The sequence below is a fragment of the Sphaeramia orbicularis genome, chromosome 1, assembly GCF_902148855.1.
Source record: "Sphaeramia orbicularis chromosome 1, fSphaOr1.1, whole genome shotgun sequence".
Classification (NCBI taxonomy): domain Eukaryota; kingdom Metazoa; phylum Chordata; class Actinopteri; order Kurtiformes; family Apogonidae; genus Sphaeramia; species Sphaeramia orbicularis.
This window is the reverse complement of record NC_043957.1, coordinates 59,099,144-59,115,787: the sequence shown is the minus strand read 5'-3', so window position 1 is coordinate 59,115,787 and position 16,644 is coordinate 59,099,144. Positions and strand designations below refer to the sequence as shown.

At 40.5% G+C, this 16,644-nt stretch overlaps 1 protein-coding gene across 3 annotated transcripts in view; it reads left to right on the top strand.

The window, feature by feature from the left end:
• Nucleotides 1-16,272, top strand: part of unc93b1 (unc-93 homolog B1, TLR signaling regulator) — a 39,186-nt gene extending 22,914 nt beyond the window's left edge. For all 3 annotated transcript variants that reach the window (XM_030143426.1, XM_030143418.1, XM_030143434.1), the window contains 6 exons: nt 1,232-1,356; nt 1,924-2,106; nt 7,416-7,722; nt 8,559-8,680; nt 11,291-11,413; nt 15,776-16,272. In XM_030143426.1, the coding sequence (XP_029999286.1) occupies nt 1,232-1,356; nt 1,924-2,106; nt 7,416-7,722; nt 8,559-8,680; nt 11,291-11,413; nt 15,776-16,081 (1,166 nt within the window). In that variant the 3' untranslated portion in view covers nt 16,082-16,272. The remainder of the gene's footprint in view (nt 1-1,231; nt 1,357-1,923; nt 2,107-7,415; nt 7,723-8,558; nt 8,681-11,290; nt 11,414-15,775) is intronic.
• The last annotated feature ends 372 nt before the right edge of the window (nt 16,273-16,644 follow it).

Below are 16,644 nucleotides of genomic sequence, written 5' to 3'. Positions count from 1 at the left end.
CTAACATCAGTGGTGTGTGTTTTGTTTGTTTTTTTTTTAGGCGCTAACATCAGTGGTGTGTGTTTTGTTTGTTTTTTTTTAGGCGCTAACATCAGTGGTGTGTGTTTTGTTTGTTTTTTTTTTAGGCGCTAACATCAGTGGTGTGTGTGTTTTGTTTGTTTTTTTTTTAGGCGCTAACATCAGTGGTGTGTGTTTTGTTTGTTTTTTTTTAGGCGCTAACATCAGTGGTGTGTGTTTTGTTTTTTGTTTTTTTTTTAGGCGCTAACATCAGTGGTGTGTGTGTTTTGTTTGTTTTTTTTTAGGCGCTAACATCAGTGGTGTGTGTGTTTTGTTTGTTTTTTTTTTAGGCGCTAACATCAGTGGTGTGTGTGTTTTGTTTGTTTTTTTTTAGGCGCTAACATCAGTGGTGTGTGTGTTTTGTTTGTTTTTTTTTAGGCGCTAACATCAGTGGTGTGTGTGTTTTGTTTGTTTTTTTTTAGGCGCTAACATCAGTGGTGTGTGTTTTGTTTGTTTTTTTTTAGGCGCTAACATCAGTGGTGTGTGTTTTTTTTTTGTTTTTTTTTAGGCGCTAACATCAGTGGTGTGTGTTTTGTTTTTTGTTTTTTTTTAGGCGCTAACATCAGTGGTGTGTGTTTTTTTTGTTTGTTTTTTTTTAGGCGCTAACATCAGTGGTGTGTGTGTTTTGTTTGTTTTTTTTTAGGCGCTAACATCAGTGGTGTGTGTTTTGTTTGTTTTTTTTTAGGCGCTAACATCAGTGGTGTGTGTTTCGTTTGTTTTTTTTTAGGCGCTAACATCAGTGGTGTGTGTTTTGTTTGTTTTTTTTTAGGCGCTAACATCAGTGGTGTGTGTTTTGTTTGGTTTTTTTTAGGCGCTAACATCAGTGGTGTGTGTTTTGTTTTTTTTTTTTTTTAGGCGCTAACATCAGTGGTGTGTGTTTTTTTTTTTTTGTTTTTTTTTTAGGCGCTAACATCAGTGGGGTGTGTGTTTTGTTTGTTTTTTTTTTAGGCGCTAACATCAGTGGTGTGTGTTTTGTTTGTTTTTTTTTAGGCGCTAACATCAGTGGTGTGTGTTTTTTTTTGTTTGTTTTTTTTTTAGGCGCTAACATCAGTGGTGTGTGTTTTTTTTTGTTTGTTTTTTTTTAGGCGCTAACATCAGTGGTGTGTGTTTTGTTTTTTGTTTTTTTTTAGGCGCTAACATCAGTGGTGTGTGTGTTTTGTTTGTTTTTTTTTAGGCGCTAACATCAGTGGTGTGATCCCAGGCTTCAGCAGCACCGTTCTGACCAACCTGCCTCCGTCCATGCTGCTCATTAAGGTGGAAAGTGTCCTGATGGGTCTGGCCTTCCTGGCCATGATCACAGTAAGAGCATAACATGTATAATAACATGTATAAGCACTGATAAACTGTCCAAATACAGTTTTTATCAGTGAATTGGACAGCTGAGTCTCACTGAAAATTATTTATATATATATTTATAGGGAATTTGTTTTAATGCATGTAAACCCGGCCTCGGATAAGCGGTGGATAATGGATGGATGGATGTAAACATTCTTTATTAAACATTAAAAAGTCAAACATATATGTAAAAGCTCATGTAAAGTTAGGGCAAAAAACTGTATTTGAATTATGGAAAATTACTGTGTTTTTATGAGATGGTTATTTTCTGTTATTTAACAGTGTTTTTCGGCGCCCCCGCTGCAGGAATAATACCGTTGTGTGTTTTTCCAGTGTATATAATTATCCACATGTGTACTCTGACTGGATGAGCCTGCTCCTGCTGCCTCTCAGTTGTGTGTTCTTTGTGGGTGGAGCTTCTCCTCCGTCAGTCTTTGAAGTGTTTTCTTAATAACCCTGGAGGATCTCCTTCCACGCGCTGCTGTCGTTTCCAGGGTTTTCTAAATGAGCCGATTGCGTTTCTACCCACAGTTCCTTGCTCTGTGCGGCGCAGCGTACCGTCCCACAGAGGAGATCGACCTTCGCAGCATCGGCTGGGGGAACATCTTCCAACTGCCCTTCAAACACCTGAGGGACTATCGACTCCGACTGCTCTGCCCCTTCTTCATCTACAGCGGACTGGAGGTCCTGTTCGCTCTGACCGGATTCACACTGGTACTAAAACTGAACTGAGACTGGTACTAAAACTGAACTGAGACTGGTACTAAAACTGAAATGAGACTGGTACTAAAACTGAACTGAGACTGGTACTAGAGCTGAACTGAGACTGGTACTAGAGCTGAACTGAGACTGGTACTAAAACTGAACTGAGACTGGTACTAGAGCTGAACTGAGACTGGTACTAAAACTGAACTGAGACTGGTACTAGAGCTGAACTGAGACTGGTACTAAAACTGAACTGAGACTGGTACTAAAACTGAACTGAGACTGGTACTAGAGCTGAACTGAGACTGGTACTAAAACTGAACTGAGACTGGTACTGGAGCTGAACTGAGACTGGTACTAGAGCTGAACTGAGACTGGTACTAAAACTGAACTGAGACTGGTACTAGAGCTGAACTGAGACTGGTACTAAAACTGAACTGAGACTGGTACTAGAGCTGAACTGAGACTGGTACTAAAGCTGAACTAAGACTGGTACTAAAACTGAACTGAGACTGGTACTGGAGCTGAACTAAGACTGGTACTAAAGCTGAACTAAGACTGGTACTAAAACTGAACTGAGACTGGTACTGGAGCTGAACTAAGACTGGTACTAAAACTGAACTAAGACTGGTACTAAAACTGAACTGAGACTGGTACTGGAGCTGAACTAAGACAGGTACTAAAACTGAACTAAGACTGGTACTAAAACTGAACTGAGACTGGTACTGGAGCTGAACTAAGACTGGTACTAAAACTGAACTGAGACTGGTACTGGAGCTGAACTAAGACTGGTACTAAAACTGAACTAAGACTGGTACTAAAACTGAACTGAGACTGGTACTGGAGCTGAACTAAGACTGGTACTAAAACTGAACTGAGACTGGTACTGGAGCTGAACTAAGAATGGTACTAAAACTGAACTAAGAGTGGTACTAGAGCTGAACTAAGACTGGTACTAAAACTGAACTGAGACTGATACTAGAGCTGAACTGAGACTGGTACTAAAACTGAACTAAGACTGGTACTAAAACTGAACTGAGACTGGTACTGGAGCTGAACTAAGACTGGTACTAAAACTGAACTAAGACTGGTACTAAAACTGAACTGAGACTGGTACTGGAGCTGAACTAAGACTGGTACTAAAACTGAACTAAGACTGGTACTAAAACTGAACTGAGACTGGTACTAAAACTGAACTGAGACTGGTACTGGAGCTGAACTGAGACTGGTACTAAAACTGAACTAAGACTGGTACTAAAACTGAACTAAGACTGGTACTAAAACTGAACTGAGACTGGTACTGGAGCTGAACTAAGACTGGTACTAAAGCTGAACTAAGACTGGTACTAAAACTGAACTAAGACTGGTACTAAAACTGAACTGAGACTGGTACTAGAGCTGAACTGAGACTGGTACTGGAGCTGAACTGAGACTGGTACTGGAGCTGAACTGAGACTGGTACTAGAGCTGAACTGAGACTGGTACTGGAGCTGAACTGAGACTGGTACTAGAGCTGAACTGAGACTGGTACTGGAGCTGAACTGAGACTGGTACTAAAACTGAACTGAGACTGGTACTGGAGCTGAACTGAGACTGGTACTAGAGCTGAACTTAGACTGGTACTGGAGCTGAACTGAGACTGGTACTAAAACTGAACTGAGACTGGTACTGGAGCTGAACTGAGACTTGTACTAGAGCTGAACTGAGACTGGTACTAAAACTGAACTAAGACTGGTACTAAAACTGAACTGAGACTGGTACTAAAACTGAACTGAGACTGGTACTGGAGCTGAACTGAGACTGGTACTAAAACTGAACTGAGACTGGTACTGGAGCTGAACTGAGACTGGTACTAAAACTGAACTAAGACTGGTACTAAAACTGAACTGAGACTGGTACTAAAACTGAACTAAGACTGGTACTAAAACTGAACTGAGACTGGTACTAGAGCTGAACTGAGACTGGTACTAAAACTGAACTAAGACTGGTACTAAAACTGAACTGAGACTGGTACTGGAGCTGAACTAAGACTGGTACTAAAACTGAACTAAGACTGGTACTAAAACTGAACTGAGACTGGTACTGGAGCTGAACTAAGACTGGTACTAAAACTGAACTAAGACTGGTACTAAAACTGAACTGAGACTGGTACTAAAACTGAACTGAGACTGGTACTGGAGCTGAACTAAGACTGGTACTAAAACTGAACTAAGACTGGTACTAAAACTGAACTAAGACTGGTACTAAAACTGAACTGAGACTGGTACTGGAGCTGAACTAAGACTGGTACTAAAGCTGAACTAAGACTGGTACTAAAACTGAACTAAGACTGGTACTGGAGCTGAACTAAGACTGGTACTGGAGCTGAACTAAGACTGGTACTAAAGCTGAACTAAGACTGGTACTAAAACTGAACTGAGACTGGTACTGGAGCTGAACTAAGACTGGTACTAAAGCTGAACTAAGACTGGTACTAAAACTGAACTGAGACTGGTACTGGAGCTGAACTAAGACTGGTACTAAAACTGAACTAAGACAGGTACTAAAACTGAACTAAGACTGGTACTAAAACTGAACTGAGACTGGTACTGGAGCTGAACTAAGACAGGTACTAAAGCTGAACTAAGACTGGTACTAAAACTGAACTGAGACTGGTACTGGAGCTGAACTAAGACTGGTACTAAAACTGAACTAAGACAGGTACTAAAACTGAACTAAGACTGGTACTAAAACTGAACTGAGACTGGTACTGGAGCTGAACTAAGACTGGTACTAAAGCTGAACTAAGACTGGTACTAAAACTGAACTAAGACTGGTACTAAAACTGAACTAAGACTGGTACTGGAGCTGAACTAAGACTGGTACTAAAGCTGAACTAAGACTGGTACTGGAGCTGAACTAAGACTGGTACTAAAACTGAACTGAGACTGGTACTGGAGCTGAACTAAGACTGGTACTAAAGCTGAACTAAGACTGGTACTAAAACTGAACTAAGACTGGTACTAAAACTGAACTAAGACTGGTACTGGAGCTGAACTGAGACTGGTACTAAGACTGGTACTAAAACTGAACTAAGACTGGTACTAGAGCTGAACTAAGACTGGTACTAAAGCTGAACTAAGACTGGTACTAAAGCTGAACTAAGACCGGTACTGGAGCTGAACTAAGACTGGTACTAAAGCTGAACTAAGACCGGTACTGGAGCTGAACTAAGACTGGTACTGGAGCTGAACTAAGACTGGTACTAGAGCTGAACTAAGACTGGTACTGGAGCTGAACTAAGACTGGTACTGGAGCTGAACTAAGACTGGTACTAGAGCTGAACTAAGACTGGTACTGGAGCTGAACTAAGACTGGTACTAGAGCTGAACTAAGACTGGTACTGGAGCTGAACTAAGACTGGTACTTTAGTTTAACTAAGACTGGCACTGGAGCTGAACTAAGACTGGTACTAAAGCTGAACTAAGACCGGTACTGGAGCTGAACTAAGACCGGTACTGGAGCTGAACTAAGACCGGTACTGGAGCTGAACTAAGACTGGTACTGGAGCTGAACTAAGACTGGTACTTTAGTTTAACTAAGACTGGCACTGGAGCTGAACTAAGACTGGTACTAAAGCTGAACTAAGACTGGTACTGGAGTTGAACTTAGACTGGTACTGGACTGGAACTAAGACTGGTACTGGAGTTGAGCTAAGACTGGTACTGGAGTTTAAGTAAGACTGCACTGTTTAGAAGTGGATCTACAGTTTTAGATCAGTGGCAGAACATAAAATATAATGGAACCACTTTACCTAAAGGTTTTATAAATGTCTAATGAACAGATTATCTATCTATCTATCTATCTATCTATCTATCTATCTATCTATCTATCTATCTATCTATCTATCTATCTATCTATCTATCTATCTATCTATCTATCTATCTATCTATCTATCCTCAGTGACATACATGGGGTCTTGTTTGGTATTTGGTCAAACTAAAGCTGTTAAATGTCAGATTTTACCAGTTACTTAGTTTATGTCATTTTGTCCCTTAATTAATCAGTCATGTTCGACCATTTATTGATGAGATGCTCAGGTTTATAAGAAAGGAATCTGACGTTAAAGTGTAAAATACATATATTTTTTTAAAGAGTTATTAATTTAACATGCCAACCAAGTTCATCATTCATTAGTCCAGTGCGTATGTCAGTAAACAGTTGTAAGAAATAACCGTGAACCGTGTTGACCATATTTGGACAAATGGGCAGGACTACACAAAGGGTCCTAGCTGAGGTAATGCTAAATGCTATCGTACTGATGTGGTCAAATGGTAAACTTTTTCAAACGTTACTTGGAGTACGTTGTTTGTGTAACTATTATAGTCGAACTGTCTGTTGGGAAAAATTAGTTTTATTCAACAAACAGAAGCTAAGAATGTCGGACTTGGGGAGTCAGCTGTCACTCATGCCTGCCAGTCAAAGTAGACAGACATTAAAGCAACTATTCACCATAAGATCATACTCATGGAAGAATATGACCCATGTGACCATAGGTAAAAGTGGAGACTTAGTTATTTTTAAGGAGAAGTTAGAAGTCGACCCATTGGAGCCACGTCTTTGTGGAGCTAGCATCATGCTAACAGAAGTTAGCAGAATACAGGACTGTTAACCAACTGGTCCTTTAAGTCTAGTTACACACAACAGTTGATTAGCTGTTCAGATGAGGCACAGTTACACAAAGCATCGTATCAGTTTAACTATTGTTCATCCACGGGTGCACAGTATTCATACAGCCTAGCCTAGTGCGCTCACTGTTTTCAGGCTAATTTCTAACAGTTTATCCACAGTTTATTACAGGATGAAAAATGTGTATCAGTTTTCATCACTCACTGTCAGTAGCACACAACACCAACCACAAGTGAACACAAGTGACGGACCGCTAAATATCATATGGTGCCAGCAGAGAAAATTGCTAGAGCAAAATAAATCACTTTCGTATCAGTTCGACATTGACAAAGACGAAAACGAAGGGAATTTTATCTGCAATTTTTATCCATTTTAGTTAGTTTTGTAAACACACTTCACAGTTTCAGTTAGTTATGTTTTTTTTCTTTTAATTATAGTTTTTATTTATTTCAGTTATTGAAAATGTTTTTACAATTCTAATTTTTGTCATTTCGTTAGTTTTTGTCAATGATAATAACCTTGGTTGGACGGTCCAAGTAGAACTGTGGGCGATTTCAAAGTCATTCCACATTTCCTTCATGACTCTGATCGGTTTTCCATGTTCATGCCATTGTGGTATAGTCCATGTGCGTCCTCTTGTCCCTCTCCAGTCCTATGGCGTCTGTGCGTTGGGTCTTAAACACCTCTGGCTCCTGGTGGTGGTCTACGGCCTGTCCTGCTCCGTCTTCTCGTCCCTGTCCCTCGTCCTCCTCCGTGTCCCTCGTTGGGTTTGTCTTCTGGCCGGCGCTGTGGTGCATTCCGTACTCCTGATCGGACTTCTGGCGTTTTCTCCACAACCGGCGGGAAACAACTGTGGACACGATAAGGCCGGGGACAGTCCCAACTATCTGTGGCCGATGCTGTCCATCTCCGTCCTGTGGGGACTGGGCACCGCCCTGAACAAGACCGGAGTCAGCAGTGAGTAGATGTTTAAGTATGGGATGAGCTCTAATGCTGCATTTCCACTACGTCAGGGGTGGGCAATCCTGGTCCTGGAGGGCCGCTATCCTGCATGTTTTAGATGTTTCCCTCTTCCAGCACACCTGAAGGTCATTATCAGGCTTCTGCAGAGCTGCATGATAGGCTGATCATGTGAACCAGGTGTGTTGGAATAGGGATACATCTAAAACATGCAGGATACCGGCCCTCCAGGACCAGGATTGCCCACCCTGGCACTACGTGGTACCGGCTCGACTCGACTCGGCCTTTTTGCATTTCCATTACAAAAATGGACCTTCAATCTGGTACCTGGTACTAGTTTTTTGGTCTCACCTCCGCTGAGGTTCCAGAACTGGGGACCAGATACTAAAAGGTGACACTGTGTAAACACTGCAGACCACTGATTGGTCAGTCGTCTCTGTGCCCCGCCCTTTTACAAAAAACAGATGCAGAAGTTGACAGTAAATTTGTCGGTAGGTGAATCCACATGATGACAATCCAAAAAACTACACCATGGTTTGTTGAGATTCAGTCTTTGGTGGCTGATGTAAAATTCAGCATGAGTTTGACGAGACAACACGCAATGAGCGAGTTTATCAGGAACTCTGAGCAGACGACTTGGAAGTAATGCGCCACATCGCTATGACGACCAGGTACTGTAAAGTTGGTAATATCCTGTAATGGAAACGGTCTGGAATAGGACCTGGTACTAGAGTCGAGTTGAGTCGAGTCAAGTTGAGTCGGTTCCATATAGTGGAAATGCGGCATAAATGTGTTGTTCTGTGTCAGCTGACTGTGGTCTGTGTGTTGGACAGCTCTGCTGGGTATGCTGTACGCTGAGGAGAAGGAACGGCTGGACTTCATCTACACCATCTTCCACTGGTGGCAGGCCATCGCTATTTTCATCGTGTACCTGTGGTCCAACCTGCCCATGAGGGTACGCCTCTGTTTTTGTCTGCAGTACTGAATGCACTGTGACTTCTGAACTGTTGGTTTCCTCTGTTCTGCTGATGCTTGTGCTGTAGTCAGGACCATCTGAACTCAGAACCAAACACAGTCACAGTCACATGGTCCAAAGTGACCCAAAAGTGACCCAGCCTGTGACTGCAGTTCAGTCATTTAAAGGATGTACACCGTACACTGTCCATCTGTGCGTCCTGCCTGTCCCACCTCCACCCCTGGTCTAAATCCATTGTCCGTATTATCAGAGTTAAAGACACTTGTTGGGGACATGTCTGACTTTAACTGTAGATTCATGGATAAACATGTTTGACAGATAGACGATGAAATTTACAAATAGAAAATAAACTGACAACACATTTTAAGTTTAATTTTAATAAAGATTTTTTAATCTTGGTGCATGAGCTTTGGCGTACCCTAGTGGTGATATGTGGTTATAGTGCAGCTGAAAACTGAAGGTGAGTGAATAGTGATAGTAGGGGTGGGGGTGGGGGGTCATTACCATATTCAACAGGAGTCTTCTTTTACGTATCCAACCCCCAGGATGGAGCCACACATTAATGGCACACATCACTGGGGTCAGCCTGGGTCAAAGGTCATGTAGTTGTATATCCAGGGTGTGATTTGTTGGGGGGATCAACCCCCCCTCTGGTTTTTACATACCTACTTCTGCGCTGCTTCTGCTGTTAATGATTAAAAACCACACATCCTTTTTCCGATATACACTAATATGATAATACCCATTTACAACTTATCCTACCAGATATTAGCACCAGATGTTGATAAAAACTAAACAAAGAAAAACAAAAACAACAAAACCAAATCAAAACAATAGTCATTCGTCTGCAGGTGCCAGCGTGCATGTTCAACTGTATCTGAATCAGTAGGTTTTCTGTTCTGTTTTCCAGTCTCAGTTTCCCGTTGGTCATAAATCCTCGTCCATGTTGTTGTGATCGGTCCTTATCCATGGTCCTGAAACTGAATTAGGCCACTCCCACATCGTAGGTGTGGCCATCACAGAAAATTAAATGTTTCGTGTATTTTTAGTTTGGATTAAATATGAATGTTCAACTGTTGGACATGTGATAGGACCTACAGTTAACTTAAAAAGAATTAGACCTGTTGACTGCTTGTTTTTTCATTCTTTAAACCCCCCCCCCCCCCCCCCCCCCCCCCCCCCCCCCCCCTCTGTTTTTTGACACATCACACCCTGTGTATGTCCACAGTCGTCTTACTGGGTTCCACTTCTCTTCCACTGCTGCTCGTAGGGTTTCTATGGCAGCTGACATTACTTTATCCACATGAGCTTGTTTCTATAAATAGATTGTTTCACTTTTCATCACAAGCAAAAATGCCCAAAAGTTTGATTTTTTTCTCCCCAAAACTCAGTGATGAAGTTAAAGTTGGACAATGAACCAGGCGTTTTATTAATATTCTCAGCCTGCTCTTGAAATAAAATCACTCAAAACAAAACTGGCTCAAACCAAGGTAATGATCGTTAATGAAAACTAACAAAATGACGAAAAACTAGAATTGTAAAAACATTTTCGTTAACTGGAATAAATAAAAACTATAATTAAAAGAAAAAAAACAGTATTGTGTGTTTACAAAACTAACTAAAACAGATAAAAATTAGAGATAAAATTCCCTTCGTTTTCGTCTTTGTCAATGTCGGATTGATACGAAAGTGATTTATTTTGCTCTAGCAATTTTCACTGCTGGCACAATATGATATTTAAGGGTCCGTCACTTGTGTTCACTTGTGGTTTCCAGTCGTCTTCTGGTCCCCACTCTACCTGGAAACATGGAGACTAAAGCAGCAGAGTCCTGTCTGGGATTGATTTGAATAGGAGCACAGAGAAGAAGAGAAAAGAGACCACTGAACTACAACTGAACTACAACTGAACTACAACTGAACTACAACTGAACTACAACTGAACTACAACTGAACTAAACTACAACTGAACTACAACTAAACTACAACTGAACTACAACTAAACTACAACTAAACTACAACTGAACTACAACTGAACTACAACTAAACTACAACTGAACTACAACTAAACTACAACTGAACTACAACTGAACTACAACTAAACTACAACTGAACTACAACTGAACTACAACTAAACTACAACTGAACTACAACTAAACTACAACTGAACTACAACTGAACTACAACTAAATTAAACTACAACTAAACTAAAACTAAACTACAACTAAGCATTTTGGAAAAAATGAAATCTAATAAAAACTATCAAACCTGCTCTAAAAATGAATTAGAATGAACTGAATTAGAGAAAAAAAAGTCCAAACTAAATAAAACTAAACTAGAATGAAAAATCCAAAACTATTTGAACCTTGGCTCAAACAGAACTGGACCGTTTACTGAAGTCTCACATTGTTTTGTTTTATTCATGTTTTTTGTGTCTGGTTTTTCATTCTTTGTTTTACATGTTATTTCTCTTTGAATGACTGTGGTCTGTTTTTATCACATCATACATACCTGCACATTTCATTTATGTATTTTCATCATTGTAAATCCTTTAGTGTTGTTGTTTCAGTACTGTTTTTCCTCCTCTCCCAGGCCAAACTCTCCATTCTCTTGGTGACCTTATTACTGGCCTGTTACTGCTACTGGGTGATGGAACATCGTCTGGCCACAAAAGTTCCTTTCAGACTGCCGCGAATACCCCGCCCCCGGCACAAGGTAATCGACCAATTACAAAACAGCCTGTCTACCACCAGCCAACGGACCTGTGGTCCATGGGCTGAGCTGGAACAGATGCATTAGACCAGGGGTCAGCAACCCTGGTCCTAGAGAGCCACTATCCTGCATGTTTTAGACGTATCCCTCTTCCAACATACCTGATTCAAATGATAAGCCTATCATCAAGCTCTGCAGAAGCCTGGTAACGACCATCAGGTGTGCTGGAAGAAGGAAACATCTAAAACATTTAGGATAGTGGCTCTCTAGGACCAAGGTTGCTGACCCCTGGATGAGACCATTCAGTGAGAAGGACCTTTAAGCATCAAAGTGGACAAATAAACGAAAAAAAAAACATGGTTAGGATTTGGTACAAACAACAGCTGTAGATCAGGGTGGGCTGGGGTTAATGAGGGGTGGGCTGGGGTTAATGAGGGGTGGGCTGGGGTTGATGAGGGGTGGGCTGGGGTTGATGAGGGGTGGGCTGGGGTTAATGAGGGGTGGGCAGGTAACTCATTGCCTTAAAAAATGTAAGTAATGAGTAATGAAAGCTTGAGTGTATTAAACTGAAATGCTTGATTTGAATGGAATTACTATTTTAAGTACAACACACTAAATGCCAAGTTAATTTAACTTAAAATTTGTTTCAATGTCAGTTGTTTTGTAGAATCATTAGACTTAACATCAATTCCTTGGACTCAATTCCAAGTTGATTTAAATTAAAATCTTTTGAAATACAAACTACTTTGTATAATTATTCAACTGAATATATTGTAGCATGGACAGAAATTAGCTCAATGTAATTTGCCAGTATAGGAAGTGCTTTAATTTGGCAAATTACAAAGATTTTCATTGAATAATCTGAGTCTCAGATGAACAGGAAAGCTATTGTTGTTCCTCTGGCTCTGACTCCTGGTGCAGTTCTACAGAAATACAAACACAAACCCAAAAAGACCAATAAACACTGACACACACATTCAGTCCAAATGAACACTAACAGCACAACCCACTGAACCCTGCACAGAAAAACAACACATTTACAACTACAGGAACAATACCCACAATGCACTGCACAGATACAAAGGTGTGGTCAGGACTAAAACTGAGGGATTTAAATCCATTCAACTGAAACTTTTTCGTACTTTCAACTATGTCTATAAATTAGTCGAATATACTGAACATTTTATAGGAATGGAATCAAACTGAACTCATTTAAGTACATTGGAATTAAAGCATTTTAATAAATACACAGTCTGGGCTGACAGTGTAAAATTCCACAATATACCAAACTTAGAAATGTACCCCATGTGGAAAATTAGGAATGTTTCAAATATAATACTGTTTAAACCTTTCAAACTGGACTCATGTAGCAGTCCCAGCCCTTTGACACCACAGCTCTCACTAGTACAAAATACAACTGTTTAAATGGAAAGATGCATTTTGTAATTGTATTTGTATTGTATTTTGGAAGGAATGCAGTTGAGTCTAATCTGTTTAGATTTTACTGAATCTAATGTAAATCATATAATTAGCACAGTTACTGGTTTGGGATCCACACAGTATTCCATCATAACATCATTCTAAATCTATTCTGAAATCAAACTGTAGAGGAGTCAGTCTAAGCCAGGGCTGTCAAACTCACTTTAGTTTAGTTCCACATTCAGCCCAAACTGATCTGCAGTGGGCCGCACCAGTAACATAATACCAGTGAAAAAAGAAAAATTACATTATGATAATGTTTACATCTACATCGTTTCCTTAAAAATCTGAATAACGTGAACAACTTGAAATGTCTTCCGAAAAACAAGTGCAGTTTTCACAATATTCTGCCTCAGTTTATCAGTTTATCCTTTAAACGTGTGCGTTATAACTGACATTACAATTACAAATACACCAAACATTTAGTAACAGGCAGAATATTGTTAAAGTTGCATTTACTTTTCAAGACATTTCAGGTTGTTCATATTTCTTCAGGTTATTCACATTTTTTGTAAAAGGATAGTTTGTTAATGTAAACATTTTCATGTAATTTTATTTTATTTTTTACACTAAAACAAAGATAAAAATCTGCAGTTGTCATTTTCTAATTGGTTTACATGTGTATGTATGGAACCTGAATTAAAATGATTTTTACTCTATCGATTGTTAATATCTTCAGTGTAATTTTTGCATTTCACAAATTCATCCCAGGGCCAGATTGGACCCTTTGACGGGCCGGATTTGGCCCCCGGGCCAGAAGTTTGACACCTGTGGACTAAGCAAACATTATATACAGTATGTGTTAAAAAATATTTGACCAATGAGTGTTTAATACAGACCTAACGCTAACAGGTTCCCCTCAGGACTTCATGTTTTTCTTATTCCAGTTCCACCTGCAGATGTCGCTGTTGCCACAGCATCTGCAGAACGATGAGCCCGTCCATGTCATAGTTCATCATGTCCACTTTATGAACATGTAGCTTCACACTGAAAGTTCACTAAATATGTTCTCAAATAACAACCAGTGTGCTAGGCCAGCTGTGTTCAGTCCATGTCTGGGGAAACACTGAAGGCTTTATCAGCCTCTGTTCAGTCTGAAGCAGAGGGAAGTGCCCCCCCACCCCCACCCCCACCCCCACCCCCACCCCTCAGTATCCAGAGCCCAGCATAAGTCTGTTTGCTTGTTATTCTGCTGTCACCTGCTTAGCTAGCTGCGAGCTGTGGTTTGGTCTTTGTATGTCAACGATAGTACAGTTCCCTGTATGAATGAATGAATGAATGAATGAATGACTGACTGTATGTTTTTATTCTGTGTCTCACATACAGACATGCCCAGCCCTTCCATGGGTTTACAAGACACCATAAATACAAACCAAAGCTCTAATCCCAGCCAACAGGCACAGTATATAAACAAAACAAAATACTGACCTATTTAAACAGACATCTGCTGCTTTTTCCAGACTTTACAAACAAATAATGCTCATTTAAATACATTTGAACTAAACAACCTCCAGAACAGATCAGGATTTCAGATAAACATGTCATCAGACACAGAGGCTGTCAGTTCATCATAGAGACGACAAAACAAAAGAACATGGGATTCATTTTCCACTTCCCCCAAATCACACAGTCCACAAAGTCTGTTTTCTTCTGGGGTAATTCCTACCTGCAAGTGATGCACAGGCGTCAAGTGCGAAGTGTCTTCTTTTTCTGCCCCTGACTCTTGTCAGTTTACCGGCCGACGGGCCGTAAGCTGCTGTCGTCATGTGTCATCTGTCGTCATTTACAAAACTTTCAATCGTCTTCTTCTTCAAAACTACAATTCTGATTGACTTCAAACTTGGTATACAGCTTCTTTATGATGATGTCAACAAAAGTTAGTGAAATTATTTGGATCTGGATCTGATTCTGGATTTGGTGCGACTCTGAAAAATGTCCCCATTATCAGCGATAGGAAGTGGTTTGATGCAGTAACTCAGTAAATCTAAATGATCTCCAGTGTAAATGTCTCCAGTCCAGCCCTGATGGGGAGATGACCCAAACATAATGTCCACATGCTGATCAGGATCTTCTTCTGGATCTGGAACTGACGCAAAATTTAACATGGGCTCTTATGGGGAAAACATTTCAATCGTCTTCTTCTCTGAAACTCCAGTTCTGATTGACTTCAAACTTGGTATACAGCTTCTGTATGAGGATGTCAACACAAGGGATTGAAATTATTTCAATCCAGATCTGATTCTGGATTTGGTGCGACTTTGACAAATGTTCCCATTCTAACAGATAGGAAGTGGATTGATCCAATAAATCAGTATCAATGATATCAAGTGTGAATTTGAATTTTTTCCAGATCTGATTGAATATGAGCAAAACATGGACTATTTCTGTAATAGAATAAATACACAGAACTGAGGGAGAAGAAATGGATCTGGATACATTTACCTAAGCTCTGAATTTGGACACTAAGCTCCAGGGCCATTGGTCCGATTTTTATTTTTTGATTGCCATCGTGGAGAAAAAAACAGCTGATAGTCAAACATGAGTTGTGCGTCTGCAATGAACAGACCAGACTACTGAGGGGGCACCACGGGGGGGTAACATACATGACAATAATTCATTTTTTGACCAGTGCTTTTTTGACAATACTTAATTAAAATTAAAATCTGATTATAATTACCATGGTTTAGATTTCTTTTTCATCAAGGTATTTTGGTGCCCCCCCACCCCACCCCCAGGCATCTGCTGCCCTACGCACGTTGCATATTGCATATATTTATATTCACATGTGTTCATATGCATATATTTATTCTCACATATATTCATAGTCACATATATTTATATACATTTATATTTATATACACATATTTCTGTGGTTTGTCTCTGCAGGTCAAAGGTTACCGTTACCTGGAAGAGGACAACTCGGATGAGTCAGACTCTGAGAAAAGTGAGGAAGATGACGAAGACGAGAGGGAGAGGAAAGATGAAGAGCATGTGGTGGAGGAGATGGAAGCAGAGGGAGAGGAGGAAGGAGGAGGAGGAGGAGGAGGAGGAGGAGGAGGAGCAAAGGCCTGGAGGGATGAGTCACCCCAAGCCAGGAGGAGAGGGGTCGAAGGTCACCAAGGCAGACGGGAGGGGGAGGGAGAGGCTGACAGAGGGGAGGAAGGAGGACAAAACAGGAGGAACATGTGCTGAACTGGACTGCATTCATATTAACACAGATATCTGTAATTCATAGTGTTCTTTCATCCTCTGTGTGAACATGTGGGATGTTATCAGTGTGGGGTGGAGGTAGGGTCAGGCTCAGGGTCAGGGTCAGGGTCAGGGTCAGGGTTAGTCCACAGGTGTCAAACATGCGGCCAGGGGGCCAAAACTGGCCCGCCATAGGTTCCAATCCGGCCCTTGGGATGAATTTGTGAAATGCAAAAATTACACTGAAGACATGAACAATCAAGGATGTTCGAATCATTTTAGGTCCATTCAATCTAAAGTGGGTCAGAACCAGTAAAATACCATCATAACAGCCTATAAATAATGAAAACCATTTTTCCCCCTTTGTTTTTGTGTAAAAAAAAAAAGCAAAATTACACAAATGTTTATATTTGCAGACCAGCCTTTTACAAAAAATGTGAATAACCTGAAGAAAAATGTCTTAAGTATATGGAATTTTCACAATATTCTGCCTGTTACTCAGTGTTTGTGTATTTGTAGATCCACTGTGATCTATAAATTGTGATGCATATGTATAAATGATAAAC